Source organism: Sarcophilus harrisii, chromosome 3 (assembly GCF_902635505.1).
Source record: "Sarcophilus harrisii chromosome 3, mSarHar1.11, whole genome shotgun sequence".
NCBI lineage: Eukaryota > Metazoa > Chordata > Mammalia > Dasyuromorphia > Dasyuridae > Sarcophilus > Sarcophilus harrisii.
In genome coordinates this window covers 527,309,543-527,325,073 of record NC_045428.1, presented here as the reverse complement: position 1 = coordinate 527,325,073, position 15,531 = coordinate 527,309,543, and the positions used below count along the sequence as shown (strand labels likewise).

The 15,531-nt window shown below is 39.3% G+C and overlaps 1 protein-coding gene across 1 annotated transcript in view; it reads left to right on the top strand.

Moving 5' to 3' along the window:
- The first annotated feature begins 1,572 nt into the window (after positions 1-1,572).
- FREM2 (FRAS1 related extracellular matrix 2) overlaps positions 1,573-15,531 on the top strand; it is a 203,073-nt gene continuing 189,114 nt past the window's right edge. Inside the window, exon 1 of the mRNA XM_003764540.2 lies at positions 1,573-8,110. Within this exon, the coding sequence (XP_003764588.1) occupies positions 2,878-8,110 (5,233 nt within the window). The 5' untranslated portion in view covers positions 1,573-2,877. The remainder of the gene's footprint in view (positions 8,111-15,531) is intronic.

The window sequence follows — 15,531 nt, the reverse complement described above, 5'->3', positions numbered from 1 at the left end:
TTGGGGTGTAACTATTATTCTTAACTCCCACTTTACAGATAAGGAAACATATAGATTTAGTGACCAATCTATAACCACTCTATTACTTTTGGAACACATAAGATCAAGTCCACTGCTCAATCCACTGTACCATCTCATTGCATCATCAACAGGAAGTTATGTACTTTCTAAACCATTCAATTCTTGTCTTACAAAATGTGAAGACATTCTTAAGATACTTTAAATTGTCTAAATGAACAGTTCTGAGTATTAAAACAAAACGCTTTTGAGGAGTATGTTGTTTTTACAATACCTTTATTGCTTAATATACCCTTTACCACTTACCAAAATGGACTCTCTTCCATTCCTTCTAACCAAGAATAAAAAAATATATAAAACAAAAAGAAAAGCCAGCTTGGCAAAACTAAATAAACCAACCTAACAATATTCTACACAATATTTTACATCCATTTTCCTCCACTTCTGCAAAGAGTGAAATAAGTCACACTTTTTTCATTTCTTTTCTAGGATCAAACTTGATCAATACAACTACACAGAATTTGCTTCCCCCCCTCCTTTTTTCCTTTTCTTTTCTTTCTTTTTTTGGTTGCCTTTTTCATATATATTGATGTATCCACTGGGCACTGTGTTCTTCATTTTTCTTCTTTCTCATTCCACCAGTTAAAATAAGGGTTTCCATATTTTTCCAAATTCTTCATACTCATTTTTGCTTATGGCATAATAACATTATATTTTATTAATTTACTACAACTTGTTTAGTCATTTCCCCATTGATGAGCATTCACTTTGTTTCTAGTTCTTTGCTACCTCTAATTTATAAATTACATATATATATACATGTGTGTGCATATCTATCTATCTATCTATCTAAATTATATAGGATTTTCTATCTTTTATTTCTTGGAAGAATATGCCTAACAGTGAGATCTCTGGCTCAAAGGGTATGCATATTTTAACACTTTGGGGGGCATAATTCCAAAATGTTTCTCAAGTAGTTGAATCAATTCACTGCCCAACCCACAGGGTATTCCTGAGCCTGATTTGCCTTAGCCTACAATATTTTTCATTATTTACAACACACCTTTTGTGTACAGGGAGCTCTGTTACAGATATAATCATAAAATATTCAGGAATCAGATGAAAGGATATTGGAAGAGTAGTAAGGTTTTCATTCTGTCATTAATTAGCTGTGTAATTTGGGGGAAATTGTTTCGCCTCTCTGGATCTTAATTCCTTGACGGATTATTTGAGAGACCACTTGGTATCTGAGGTTATCACCAGATAATCATTCTGAATTCAGACTAAAGTCACCTATTTTTACATTTTAATATAGACTAAGTGAAATCAAACATTTTCTATACCTGTAACTACCTCTACCAACTCCAACCCTCAAGTATATTTTGTCCGCCAATCCCAAAGTATTAGGCTAAATACAGGAAGGGAATAGCTAATGTCTATTTTCTTGTAAGTTAAATTACATTATATAATACCTGAAAAATAAACATTTTGCTAATGATAAGTAAAGCTACCAAACTATTGGAAGGAACATATATGAAATTTTATTAATGGCTTTTTAAAAAAATAAATAATGAAAAGGTATAAACACAAGAGGGCAGGAAGAGCTCAAGCTTGACTTTTTCAGTTCTGACTACTGTGAAACTCGATCCAATTTATTTTAACTTACCCTCCAGATATTTATCAATTCTCTCTACATGCAAAGAAATGTGATGCTGACAAGTAGATTTAGTTTGTACTCGGTCTAATTATTGCAAGAGGAACAGGAATATCTCTAAAGACAGCTCTTCAAGCCCTTCCCGGCTTTTTGAACGCCTGGGGCTACTTTCTTTCTTGCTCCTTCCTTAATTTGGTTCTTTCAGGAGTGTTCTCAGACTGCCTTTCTCACGCATTCCAAGCGCCCTTTTCTCTCAGTTTGTGAACTTTGATAGCAAAGGGGGTGGGGAAAGAGGGACTAATAAAGCCACCCAACGCTCAGTACAGTACCCATCGTGTTTCTTAAAGGGGAGAAGAAACGCAGCGCAAGTTTTGTCTCTTTTCTCATCAACTCAAGTTATTCACCTGAAAATCTCCAAGCGGTCATCCCGGAGTGCCTTGATTTCTGAATCCGCTTGGATTATTGAAATTCAGGCTTTAGATCTTTTCCCGCCCCTCCATTCTCACCTCTTTTCTAAAGGGAAGGGCTTTAAATTCGTTATGAGGAGGGAAAAGGAGAATCCCCAAACTTCAATGGAGAATGATTCTATGATAACTTCATTCCGTTGCAGCATGTTCACGCTCCTTCACTAGCAGCTGGGGCACTTGCAGTGTAGGGGAAGCCTGCTAAAGTTGGGAGATCTGGTTTGGAGGGAGTCTCTCCCGGATCACTAAAGAACAACCTGTTGCGGCTTCTCTCCTCTTCCCTCAACCCACCGTTTCTCCGCCTCTGCTTTCGATTTGATTGGCAGTATCTTATACCCAATCCTCGACGAGATTCCCTCCTCTCCAGAGGATCCATTGGTCACTCTGACAGGCAGGAGCAAGGGGGGCGAGGGGCGGGATTTCTCTCCTTGCCCCGGGTCCCCCCGGACCTGCAAAGAAGCGCGCAGGGGAAAACTCAGTTTGTAGCGTTACCCGAGCGAAGGAGTCAGAGAGTGTGAAGCTGGCCGGGCTCGGCCCTGGCGGAGCGGTCCATTGAGCGACACCGCCAACCTGAATTGCGCTGCGCTCTCCGCCGGGTCCAGTTACTTCAGGGACCCTAGGAGAACGTGGTAGATTTGCTCAGCCCCCTCGCTTCCCAGGGGTGCTGCTTGTTCCTTGCTCGGGAAGCAGACTCTGCAAGTTCTCAGACGCACTGCCATAGATTAAGGAAAAACCGGCATCATGCACCACGCCGTGAGCGGAGCTTCAAGAACTTTTGGGGTCGTTCCAGCGCAGCCCGCGACTGCACGCTCTGTCACCTCGCGGGCACCCTGGGCGCAGCTGCCGCCCTGGCTCTTCCTCCTAATTCTGTCCCTAGCGAGGTGTGTCTCCGCTCACCTTGAAAGTTCCAGCTCTGCGCGGGTGTCTCTTGGGTTCCCTGGGCCATCTGGCACCCCAGCCGAAGAGGCCATAGTGCTGGCCAATCGCGGACTCCGCGTGCCTTTCGGCCGCGCTGTCTGGCTGGACCCTCTGCATGATCTGGTGCTGCAGGTACAGCCTGGGGATCGCTGCCAGGTGGGGGTGCTGGACAACGACGCGCTGGCTCAGCTGCCGGGTCACCTCAGTCCCAAGCGGTTTCCCTGTGACTTTGGACCTGGAGAGGTGAGCTACTCTCATCTGGGCGCCCGCAGCCCTTCAAAAGACCGGGTCAGATTGCAGCTGCGCTATGATACTCCTAGTGGGTCAGTGGTGCTGCCCCTGGTGCTGGAAGTGGAGGTACTCTTTACCCAGCTGGAGATAGTGACCAGGAACCTGCCCCTGGTCGTAGAGGAGCTTTTGGGTACTAGCAACCCGTTAGATCGCCGTAGCCTGGAATTCACTTACCAGCCAGAGACAGAGGAATGCAGGGTAGGCATCCTTTCTGGGCTGGGGGCTCTTCCTCGCTATGGGAAACTGCTTCATTATCCGCAGGCTCTAAGAGCAGAGAGGGAAGGGGGAGGGGAAAGGGGACTGAGGAAGCCTCTGATGATGGACTGCAGTGCTTTTCTGGAACTGGGAGTGCGATACTTGCATATAGCCCCAGGTCGCTCCCCAAATCGGGACTGGGTGCCCATGGTCGTGGAGTTGCACCCCAAAGATGCCCCAATAGGAAGCCCGTCTTTGAAACGTGAGCACTTTCAGGTGCTGGTGAGGATCCGGGGAGGCATAGAGAACACGCCACCTAAGCCCAGTTTCGTTGCCATGATGATGATGGAAGTGGACCAATTTGTGCTGACTGCCCTGACACCGGACATGTTAGCAGCTGAAGATTCTGAATCAGACCCTGATTTGCTAGTCTTCAATCTCACTTCCCCATTTCAGCAGGGTCAAGGATACTTGGTGAGCACAGATGACCGCAGCTTACCTCTGTCTTCCTTTACCCAACGAGACCTGCGGCTCCTCAAAATTGCCTACCAGCCTCCAGCAGAGGACTCTGACCAGGAGCGTCTTTTTGAACTAGAGCTTGAAGTGGTAGATCCAGAAGGTGCAGCCTCAGATCCCTTTGCCTTCATGGTGGTTGTGAAACCCATGAACACTCTTGCTCCTGTGGTCACTAGAAATACTGGTCTTATCCTTTATGAGGGCCAATCCCGCCCCCTCACTGGCCCCCCAGGGAGTGGATCCTCCAATCTGGTCATCAGTGATGAGGATGACCTGGATGCTGTGCAGCTGGAGGTGGTGGCTGGCCTTCAGCATGGGCATTTGGCTCTCTTGGGTTCCCCTGGTGGAGATCCTGGTGCTAGGCCACCAGGAAAGTACTTCACAGTAGCTGAGTTGGAAGCTGGGCAGGTAGTCTACCAGCATGATGATAATGATGGCTCCCTTAGTGATAACCTGGTTCTTCGAATGGTAGATGGAGGAGGTCGACATCAGGTACAATTCCTTTTTCCCATTACCCTGGTGCCTGTGGATGACCAGCCACCTGTTCTCAATGCTAATACTGGACTGGTGCTGGCTGAGGGTGATACTGTTCCAATTCCACCACTGGCTTTGAGTGCCACTGATATTGACTCAGATGACTCTATGATACTTTTTGTGTTGGAACCCCCATACTCAGCAACAGGACAATTCCTACTCCGCCAGACCCAACCCCCTAGGGATGGAGAGGAGCTTTCTGGAGGCCCCTGGAGGCAAGTGGTAGACTCTCAGAAAGGTATATTATATGAGAGGTCAGTGATAGAGTGGAGGCAGCAAGACATTGTTGAGGGGAGACTGTTCTACCGGCACATTGGTCCCCACAGCCCTGGACTGGGTCCTGTCATAGACCAGTTCATCTTCAGAGTCCAGGATGACCATGACCCCCCCAACCAATCAGGATTACAAAAGTTTGTGCTGCGTATTCATCCCGTGGATCGCTTACCTCCAGAGGTGGGCAGTGGCTGCCCACTGAGGATGGTGGTACAAGAGTACCAGCTTACCCCACTAAGAAAGAAGTGGCTGCGCTATACTGACCTGGACACAGATGACCGAGAACTGCGCTACACTGTGACACAGCCTCCTACAGACACAGATGAAAATCATGCTCCAGCCCCATTGGGCACATTGGTTTTGACTGATAACCCTTCAGTTACAGTGACTCATTTCACTCAGGCCCAGATCAATCACCACAAAATTGCTTATAGACCACCAGAGCAGGAACTGGGGGTGGCTGCTCGGGTAGCCCAGTTCCAGTACCGGGTAGAAGACCAGTCTGGGAATATGGTTCCAGGGACCTTTACTTTTTATCTGCAGCCAGTGAATAATCAACCCCCTGAGATCCTCAATACAGGTTTCACCATCCAGGAGAGGGGCCAGCACATCCTGAGTGAAACTGAATTACATGCCACTGATGTGGACACTGTTGCTACCCAGATCTCCTTCACCCTCACTCAGGCTCCCAAGCATGGTCAAATGCAATTAAACCAAAGGAAGCTAGGAGTGGGTGAATTCTTTCACTTGGAGGATATTGTTCAGGGCAGGGTCACTTATGTCCACAATGGGGATGAGTATCCAAGTGACAGTTGCTCAATAGAAGTGAGTGATGGCCTCCATGTGGTACCTATTACCCTCAGAGCAAATGTACGTCCAATAGATGATGAGGTACCCATTTTGTCCTTGCCTACTGGTACCTTAGGTTCCTATCTAGATGTGTTAGAAAATGAAGCTGCTGAAATCACAGCTCATGTAATCAAGGGTACCGATGAGGATACTGATGATTTGATGCTAACTTTTCTCTTAGAAAATCCCCCACTATATGGGGAAATCCTAGTCAATGGAGTCCCAGCTGAACAGTTTTCACAAAGAGAGATCCTAGAGGGGTCTGTTGTATATGCCCACACTAGTGGTGAAATAGGTCCATTTCCCAAAGAGGATTCTTTCAACCTGACATTGTCAGATATGTCTCAGGAGTGGCGTATTGGTAGCAACATTGTGCGGGGAGTTACTGTGTTGGTGACCATTCTCCCCATTGATAATCAAGCCCCAGAGGTCACTGTGGGTGAGCAATTTATGGTGGTAGAGGGCGATAAGAGGGTAATTACCACTTCCCATATAAGTGCTGAAGATATTGATTCCCCTAATGATGACATTTTATGTACTATAGTTACTCAACCTGCTTCAGGATATGTTGAAAATATTTCCCCAGCTCCAGGCTCAGAGAAATCAAGAGCAGGCATAGCCATCAGTGCATTCACTCTGAAAGACCTTAAACAGGGACATATATATTATGTTCAGAGTATACACAAGGGTGTGGAACCAGTGGAAGATAGATTTGCATTCCGTTGTTCTGATGGAATTAATTTTTCTCATAGACACTTTTTCCCCATTGTGATCATTCCAACCAATGATGAAGAGCCAGAAATGTTTATGCGAGAATTTATGGTGATGGAAGGCATGAGTCTGGTTATTGATACTCCCATTCTCAATGCTGCTGATGGAGATATTCCTGCAGATGATTTGACTTTTGTTATTACCCGTTTTCCCTCCCATGGTCACATCATGAACCAGTTGATAAATGGTACAGTTTTGGTGGAAAGCTTTACCCTGGATCAGATCATTGAGAGTTCTAGCATTATTTATGAGCATGATGACTCTGAGACCCAAGAGGATAGTTTTGATATAAAATTAACTGATAGCAAGTATTCAGTAGAGAAGAGGGTAATCATATTGGTTATTCCTGTTGATGATGAGACTCCCAGAATGACTATCAATAATGGACTAGAAATTGAAATGGGAGAAACCAAAATTATCAACAACAAGGTATTGATGGCAACTGATTTAGACTCTGAAGATAAAAGTTTGGTTTATATTATTCGTTATGGACCAGGGCATGGCCTGTTACAAAGACAAAGGCCTGATGGTGCAGTTGAGAACATCACGCTGGGCATGAATTTTACTCAGGATGAAGTAGACAGAAATTTAATTCAATATGTGCATTTGGGGCAGGAAGGTATTCGAGACCTAATTAAATTTGATGTGACTGATGGAATAAATCCTCTCATTGACCGATATTTTTATGTTTCCATTGGTAGCATTGACATGGTTTTCCCAGATGTAATAAGCAAGGGAGTATCCTTGAAAGAAGGTGGCAGGGTGACACTCACAACAGACTTACTGAGTACCAGTGACATCAACAGTCCAGATGAAAATTTAGTTTTTAGCATCACCAGGGCCCCTATGAGGGGTCACTTGGAGTGTACAGATCACTCAGGAGTGCCTATCACCTCTTTCACCCAGCTTCAGCTCGCAGGGAACAAAATTTACTACATTCACACATCTGATGATGAAGTGAAAATGGATAGCTTTGAGTTTGAAGTTACTGATGGACATAACTCTGTCTTTCGTACTTTCCGGATCTCTATTAGTGATGTAGACAACAAGAAGCCAGTAGTCACTATTCAAAATCTGGTGGTGAGTGAAAGTGAAAATAAGCTAATCACTCCTTTTGAACTCACTGTAGAAGACAGAGATACTCCTGACCATCTCCTGAAATTCACTGTCATTCAAATGCCTGTTCATGGTCATCTTATGTTCAATAATACCAGACCTGTTATGGTCTTCACCAAACAGGACCTGAATGAAAATTTGATCAGCTATAAACATGATGGGACAGAATCAACTGAAGATAGCTTCTCATTCACTGTGACTGATGGCACACATGCCGATTTCTATGTTTTTCCTGATACTGTATTTGAAACAAGGAGACCTCAAAGGATGAAAATCCAGGTCATTGCTGTGGACAACAGCTCACCTCAAATAGTGGTGAACAAAGGTGCCTCCACCCTTCGCATCTTGACAACTGGACATTTAGGTTTCATGATTACAAACAAAATACTGAAAGTGGAAGACAAGGACAGTTTGCACATTTCCCTCAAGTTCATTGTGACAGAAGCCCCACAACACGGCTTTCTCTTCAACCTGGGGAAAGGCAATCACAGCATCACTCAGTTTACACAAGGTACCATTCTCTTTTCTCTACTTACAGTTACTGAATACACCAGGTTCTATTTCCGGAAGTGATAGCTTTCATTGATAAATGCAAAAATAGAGTATTAGAATAGGAATAGGACCAGATTCTGCTCTTGGCTCAGCTACTAACTTCCTGTGTGTAACACTGTGGATGTCACTTAAACTCTGTGCCATTGTCTACTTTTTAAAATAGGGATACTAATACCTATCTAACTCCGCCTCAGAAGGATGCAGTGAGACTAAATGAGATGATGCTTTTGATTATTATCTTCCCCTTCAGGAAGAAATTAGGAATTCACTGCTTTAGTGCCTTCAGAGCACAAGCTTTTATCCCATTTTTGGATTCTCTGGAATGCTTAGGCTTATTTTGGGGGTACAACAAAGAAAACTTTTAATCATCTGTAGTCACGTGTCCAGTTGTACTGACAGCTGATAGAGGGGCTAGGCAGGAGAAGAGGGATGAATGAATGGTTGGGAGGTGATGACATGAGGAAGATAACTGAGAAAGGTATGAAAGACTAAAGATTTTAATGAAAAAAAAAAAAAGCCTTGGATGAATATATGGGGAAGGAGATTAGAAGAAGGAAGTCAGCTAAGAAGCTGAGAAGGGGCAGGAAAGAAGGCCTGTGTCACATCTATGTCTAGAACAATTAGTGGATTTAGATAGCAATGACACTGCCCTATATCTTTCTTAAATTACCCGGGCCATATTCCTTTTAAGGTTTGTACCTTTAAGGGGAAAAAATTTCCCAACAGCATAGAAAGAGTTTTTAGCTTTTTGGAAAAATGAATCTATATTTGTCAGTTCATTAGTATAGAAAATTCCCAGGGTAGATACTCCTTCCATAATACAGATTAAGAATGCACCTATAATTTGCAGTCTTAGAGAATTGCCTACGGCACCAGAAAATGAAATGACTTATCTATCCATAATTACACACACATACACACACAGCATATTTCAGAGGAAAGGCTCAAACTTGGGGCTTCCACATTTTAAAGTTTGTCCTCAATCTATTATACAGTGCTCTTTTGGAAGAATGCTGTTATGTGAACAATAATACCGCAATATTAGTAATAAAAATTATTAATAATAATGTAACTTCAAAACTAGATAAAATTACTTTAGAGGACTTTTTTTTTATTTGATTTCAGTTAATATTTTGAAGTTGTTTTTAGAATTCATTGGATCATAGACATAAGTTGTAAGGGAACTCGGAAGTTATTTAGTCCAACCCATTATTTTATACACAAGGTAACCAAGAAGGTATATGAATAGTCCAAGGTTTAACAAGTACACAGCTGAGATTAGAAATCCTGGATTCCTATGACTTCAAGTTAAGTGTTTTGCTTTGGTTTTGGTTTTGTTTTTTTCCCACAGTAGCACACTAACTTCTCCCAATAATTCTAGGAACTGACTGAAATGTTGAACTCCCAGAGAGTTGTCATTGATTTTTGTATAATTTTATTTATTCTACATAAATGTATTTCCAAATGGAAAATTCAAGAACAGAGGAAGAATAGCTGTCCAGTTACATACACCAATGGGCAGCTGTGTGGTGAAGTAAATAGAATACAGTGGATAGAAAGTTAGGAAGACTCATATTTATGAATTCAAATTTGGCCTCAGATATTTACTAGCTGTGTAGCCCTGGGGAACTCACTTAATCCTATTTGCCTCAGTTTCCTTATCTGTAAAATGAACTGGAGAAGGAAATGACAAACCATTCCATACTTTGCCAAGAAAATCCCAAATGTGTTATGAAGAGCTGGACGTGACTGAAAATGACCGAAAAACAACAGCAACAACAACAACAAAGCCCAACAATGACAAAACATAGATACCAAAAATGCATCCATCCCCAGAAATATTATATAGTGACTTTTTGTGGCTGTTCATTTATTTCTGATTCTTCAAGAATCCATTTGGGATTTTCTCAGCAAAGATACTGGAGTGGTTTGCCATTTCCTTCTGCAGTTAATTTTACAGTAAGGAATCTGAAGAAAACAAGGTTAAGTGACTGACCCAGGGTCACATAGGTAGTGAGTGCCTGAAGTGATGTTTGAACTTAGAAAGATTCAAGCCTGACACTCATTCTACTACATCAACTAGCTATCCTTTACTTTATGTTAAGAGGACTATGATTTCTTATAACTTTGTGGCTATTCATACATAGTGTACCTTGCTATGTATGTACTTAGAAAAATCACTTTGAAAGTGTTATTATAATAACTCATTATATCCTCAGGATAAATGGTGAATTAATTTATCTTTTCAAGACAAGTTGAGTGAGTTGTATTAGGCAACTTCTATCTAAAGTTCCATACAGATAAAAACAACAACAAAAAACCTCTGAATAAGATGCTATTGAATATGCACAATCAATAATAAATTAAGTAATAACACATTTCCAACTTTCTGTTAGGAAATCTTAAAATGTGGAAAACAAATTATTTAACTAATTCAAGCCTCCTCTCTCCTCCACCCTTCACTAGTCTGTAACTTAAGGGACTAATTGCCTCCATTCCCTAGATATTTTAAAAACTTAAGTACCTTTCTAATCTGAATTAAAATTCTTAGAACATAATATACATTGAACAAATGTTTGATGAATGAATGAATAAACCACTTGCTTTGGCTCCCTCTCTGTTTACATATAGCCTGAGACAGGAAGGGTGAGTGATTTATGCATAGCTACTTGTGGTTTAGTTGGTTACCTAGTTCAGCAATCTCTCTTTGGGTGTAAACCCTGACCCTAGACCTTATGCTCCCTAGCCCCCCTTTTATTTTTTCAAAGTGCTTTAGTTGCTTTCATTAAAATCCCTCTCAGGGTGACAGAATGGAAACTGGATATATATCCTTCACAATGATTTTTATGCTCAGGGATGAAGTTTAACTCTAGGATATCCCAATGGGAGTGTTCTTTTCCTGTTTCTAGATTCCTAGCAATACTCTGCTTTTAGATAGTAAATGCTTTAATAAACATGGGAGTCTCAAAATGTGTTAAAGTGAACTGCTTGCCTGTTTTAGACCCTGGCAAATAGCCTCACACTCCAACTCCTTGAATCTTGGCTGAATGCCTGAATATATCCCAGGGCCTGCAGAGACAAGCAAGCTACAGAATGCCAAGTGTCGTGCCAAACCAGCAAGAAGCTTTTTTTTTTTTTTTGTCAGGGCCCCTGACATGTACCATATAAATGATGCCATACTGTCTCTCATCTGTTCCAGGTTCTTACAAAGCAAAGAAGGTGAGAGGAATGTTTACTGAGCAAAAAGAGCAGAAAATTATGCTTTAAACATTCTTCCCTACTGTGAAAAGGATTAGGTATTACAGATAATAAGGGGTCCTGGAGAATTTGGAGTAAAAGGTTAATTAAAGTGATCCCAGACCAATTCCAACAGCTCTAAACACATACGTTGTCTTTCAAATATTGGTGTATGGCAGCTCTCCACTGCTCCCCTCTGCTCCCCTGCCCCCATCCCTTCTGCTCTCAAACCCAGTATGCCATAGCCTTGTAGCCATTTGTAAATTTAAAATAATTGTGAATGATGAACCTGCTTTTGTGAAACTAGCAAACTCATATAACACTAGCAAGGATATAAATATTTACTAAAAAAATTACTTTATGTATATAATCAAAGAGCACTCATTTCAACAAGTTGAGGCTGGAGCTTGGTTCATAAGAGTTATTTATGGAGATTAGATAAGTAAGAAAGTATGAAAAAACTCCATTATGGAGTTGCTATGGTTGCTCTTCCAGAAAGAGAATGATGTATATGTCTAGGGTGAGGGCTAAGCTGAGCTTTAACTTTTGATCATAGAAAGATTTATTGAATTATATTTTGATGGAATTTAGCAAGTTAGAAGAATATGATGTTACAATGTTATATATATATATATATATGTAGACATATACATATATTAATATACACATTTATCTGTGTCTAACATAATATATATTATATTATATATTTCAGTCTTAAAAATATATTCAGGAAAACTACTAAAACAATAGTTCAGGCAGACTAAAAACATTTAAAATATAACATTGTATTCCAGATGAATATGGAACAAATTATCACTAGAATTCATTGCATAATGAATATATAGTGTGATTTAGAATTCACTTTGGAGAAGCTTAATGTATTAACCCAAATAGTAAAAATTTGGTTATATTTTACAATTCATTTGCAGTTAATCAAATGATAAATTGTGTTTTATTATTTAAAACATGAGAAAATTGTATAGATTAGCAGAAGTAAATCTAATGTTTGATTAATTAACATAAGAAATTTTGTTTATCTCTTAGATTTATTAAAATATATTTTTATCTTCTTAATTCATCTATAATTTAACAAAGGGAATTTATCTATTTATTATCTATTTACACACACACACACATGTTATATTCATACCTTAAACATCCTGAATATGTGTGTATGTGTATAATTTAAAATGTGAATACAACTTAATAATTTCTAGCTTAATCGTTATTAAATGTTTTTGAGGATAATTGTAGAATAAGATTGCTTTTGTCAATGGGTCTTCCTTCTTTCAGATTAAAAACTTGGGTATTATACTTTTCTACTTCTTAAAAGATGAAGTAGGAAGAAAAATATGCTTTTGTCATATTTTAGCTAATCAATATCATTTGCCTTGACTTGGAATGAAAATTCTGTGATAATTGGGTGTCATATAGTGTACTCTTTTCATTTTTAAATAATATTTTACTTTCCCTCAATTACATGTAAAAACAATTTTAGCGTTCTTTTTTTTAAGCTTTGAGTTTCAAATTCTATCTCTCCCTCCCTTCCATACCCTCTCTCTGAGGCAACAAGCAATCTAATTTAGGTTATACATGTACAAACATGTAAAGCATATTTCTTGATTAGTTATTTTGTGGAAGAAAATTTAAACAAAAAAAGAAAGATAAAACATGAAAATCAGTATGCTTTGGTCTGCATTCAGACTCCTTTACTTCTTTGGAGATGGATAGCATTTTTTCATCATGAATTCTTTGGAATTGTCTTAGATCATCATATTGCTGAGAATAGCTAAGTCATTCACAATTCTACATTGTGCAATATTGCTGTTAATATATATAATGTTCTCCTGGTTCTGCTTACTTCACTTTATAACATTTCATCTAAGTCTTTGTAGGTTTTTTTTTTCTGAAATAATCCTGCTTGTCATTTATTATAGCAAAATACTATTATTCCATTACAATCATATAGGACAATATGTTCAACCATTCCCCAATTGATGGACATCTCCTTAGTTTCTAATTCTTAACCACCAAAAAAGATTTCTAGAAATATTTTATACAAATACATTCTTTTCCCTTTGCTCTTTTTATTCTTTAAAGAATTATTAAAAATCCATTTTGAACTAGTGTTTTGTTTCTCTGAGAAAGTTTTACTCCTTATGAAACAGTGATGAGACCTTTGTTTTAATGAGGAGGTTTTTCAAATTCTGCTTGCAAAAGATTATAATCTTGAATCTACCAATTTTCCTTGAAAATTATAAAAGGAGCAGGGGAAAAAACTAATCAAAGTATTTTAATTCCTGGTCAGAAGTAACCTTAATTTTGAGTTATTTAGTTATGTGGGTTGAGCCGAGTGCAATTTTCTTCCAAAAGATAAGTTAAGACTTGTCAAGATTGAGTGGCCAGTGAGTGAAAAGCTCCTCAGTGGTTGAATTGAGGTTCTACTATACTACTTTCCTGTTATTTGTGCTAAGGCCAAGTGTCAAGTGGGATCCAGGGAACAAAAGACTACTACTTGACAAGGCATTTTTTTTTTCTTTTCTTCTAGTCTTGAATTTTCTATGAATTTACTCAGTTGGAAGGGATTTGGGGGATCAACTAATAATTCTTGCTCCACCCTTGCCATTCTATAGATATGATTTTTCATGACATTAGACAAACCTCATTTCCAAGCCTCTTGAATTGGATCTTCAATTAGCAACAAAAGGACATTTCTTTTTCACAATGGCATGTGAAAAATAACGAGTACTAAATCAGATTCTCCCCCCACCCAGTTCTAAGTTACTTTAGAAGTTACGTCAACCAGGAATATCATAGAAAAGGGGGGGGGCAATTCTGGCTTGGTGCTTTTAAAGCAAACTATTTGAACTTTTTTTCTATACAAATTCAGTATCTAACAGGGATATTTACATCTTGTTTTATGTTTATTTCATAAACTCAGTAGTTATTGTTATACTAGCCTAAGTTTAAATTAAAAGCAGACATATTACCATGTGATGAAAAGAGTGAATTTATAAAGAAATCTATAGTCTGAATTTACATGATGCAACAAAGTCTGATTTCATATTGATGCAACCAGTAAATGGAATATCTTCTCTAAAAAGGTTAGGTATTTCATAGGTAATAACATCACCAAAATGCCCACATGTAATTGATAATAGTTAGTCCAAAGAATCTTTTAAGATGACCATGTTTTAAACTTCTATAGCATATACAGCATATATTTTACTAACATAGTTTGACCCTGAGAAAATTAATTCATTATGAGATCCATTCATGGAAGATTGTACTTACACAAATTACTATAAAATAATCCATATACAATTCTATATAATGTTGAACTTGTATTCTTGGAGGCATTAATAAAGTTTATTTGTGTACATATTTCCCCTTAGCTGAGCCCTCAAAGTTCTGTTAAAAAGGAGAAAACCCTGACATACTTGTTGAACACATAAATATTAGACTATAGTTGAATCTACTTTTAGTGACGATTTACTTTTCATGTAGTTTTAGAAACAGTCACTATTTGACTTGCCTGAAACAAATATCAGTTTATGGTGGTGATTACAATATTGGAAAAGAATGTTGTTTGATCAATTTCATTGCCAGTACACCATCATAGAGGGAAATAAGCTGGTTAAAATCATGAAACAAATAAAATATTTGAACATAGGGATTCTGTCTTGGTTATTTTTCCATCTTTATCAAAGTTTATCACAGAGATACTCTGTAAATGATTTTAGTTTAATAGAATTAAACAAAGGGAAATTGAGGAATGAGACAGAGAACAAGTACCTAGGTACTTAGTGTGCCAAGAGAGAAAAGGTAGAGGGAAAAGGATACCAGAATTGAGCTCTTCTATTGCCTCACTTTTTTTAGCTAGGCCTGACATTCCCTGTACCTCTGGGTACTCTTTAGTTTCTTTAGCTGAACTCAACTTATCTCAGAGTAGTGTAAGTCAACTGCTGGAAAAACCAAATTCCAATATGATACTAGGTATTCCCCTTTCAGAGTTCTGTATCTAACAATGGATTCAGGCATGGGCATGTTAGTGTGTAGATAAGCATTTTACATCTGGCTGAGCAAAAGGTGATGGGATGGGGGAGGTTACAGGTTAATACCTGTTAGATACTTTGCATTTTC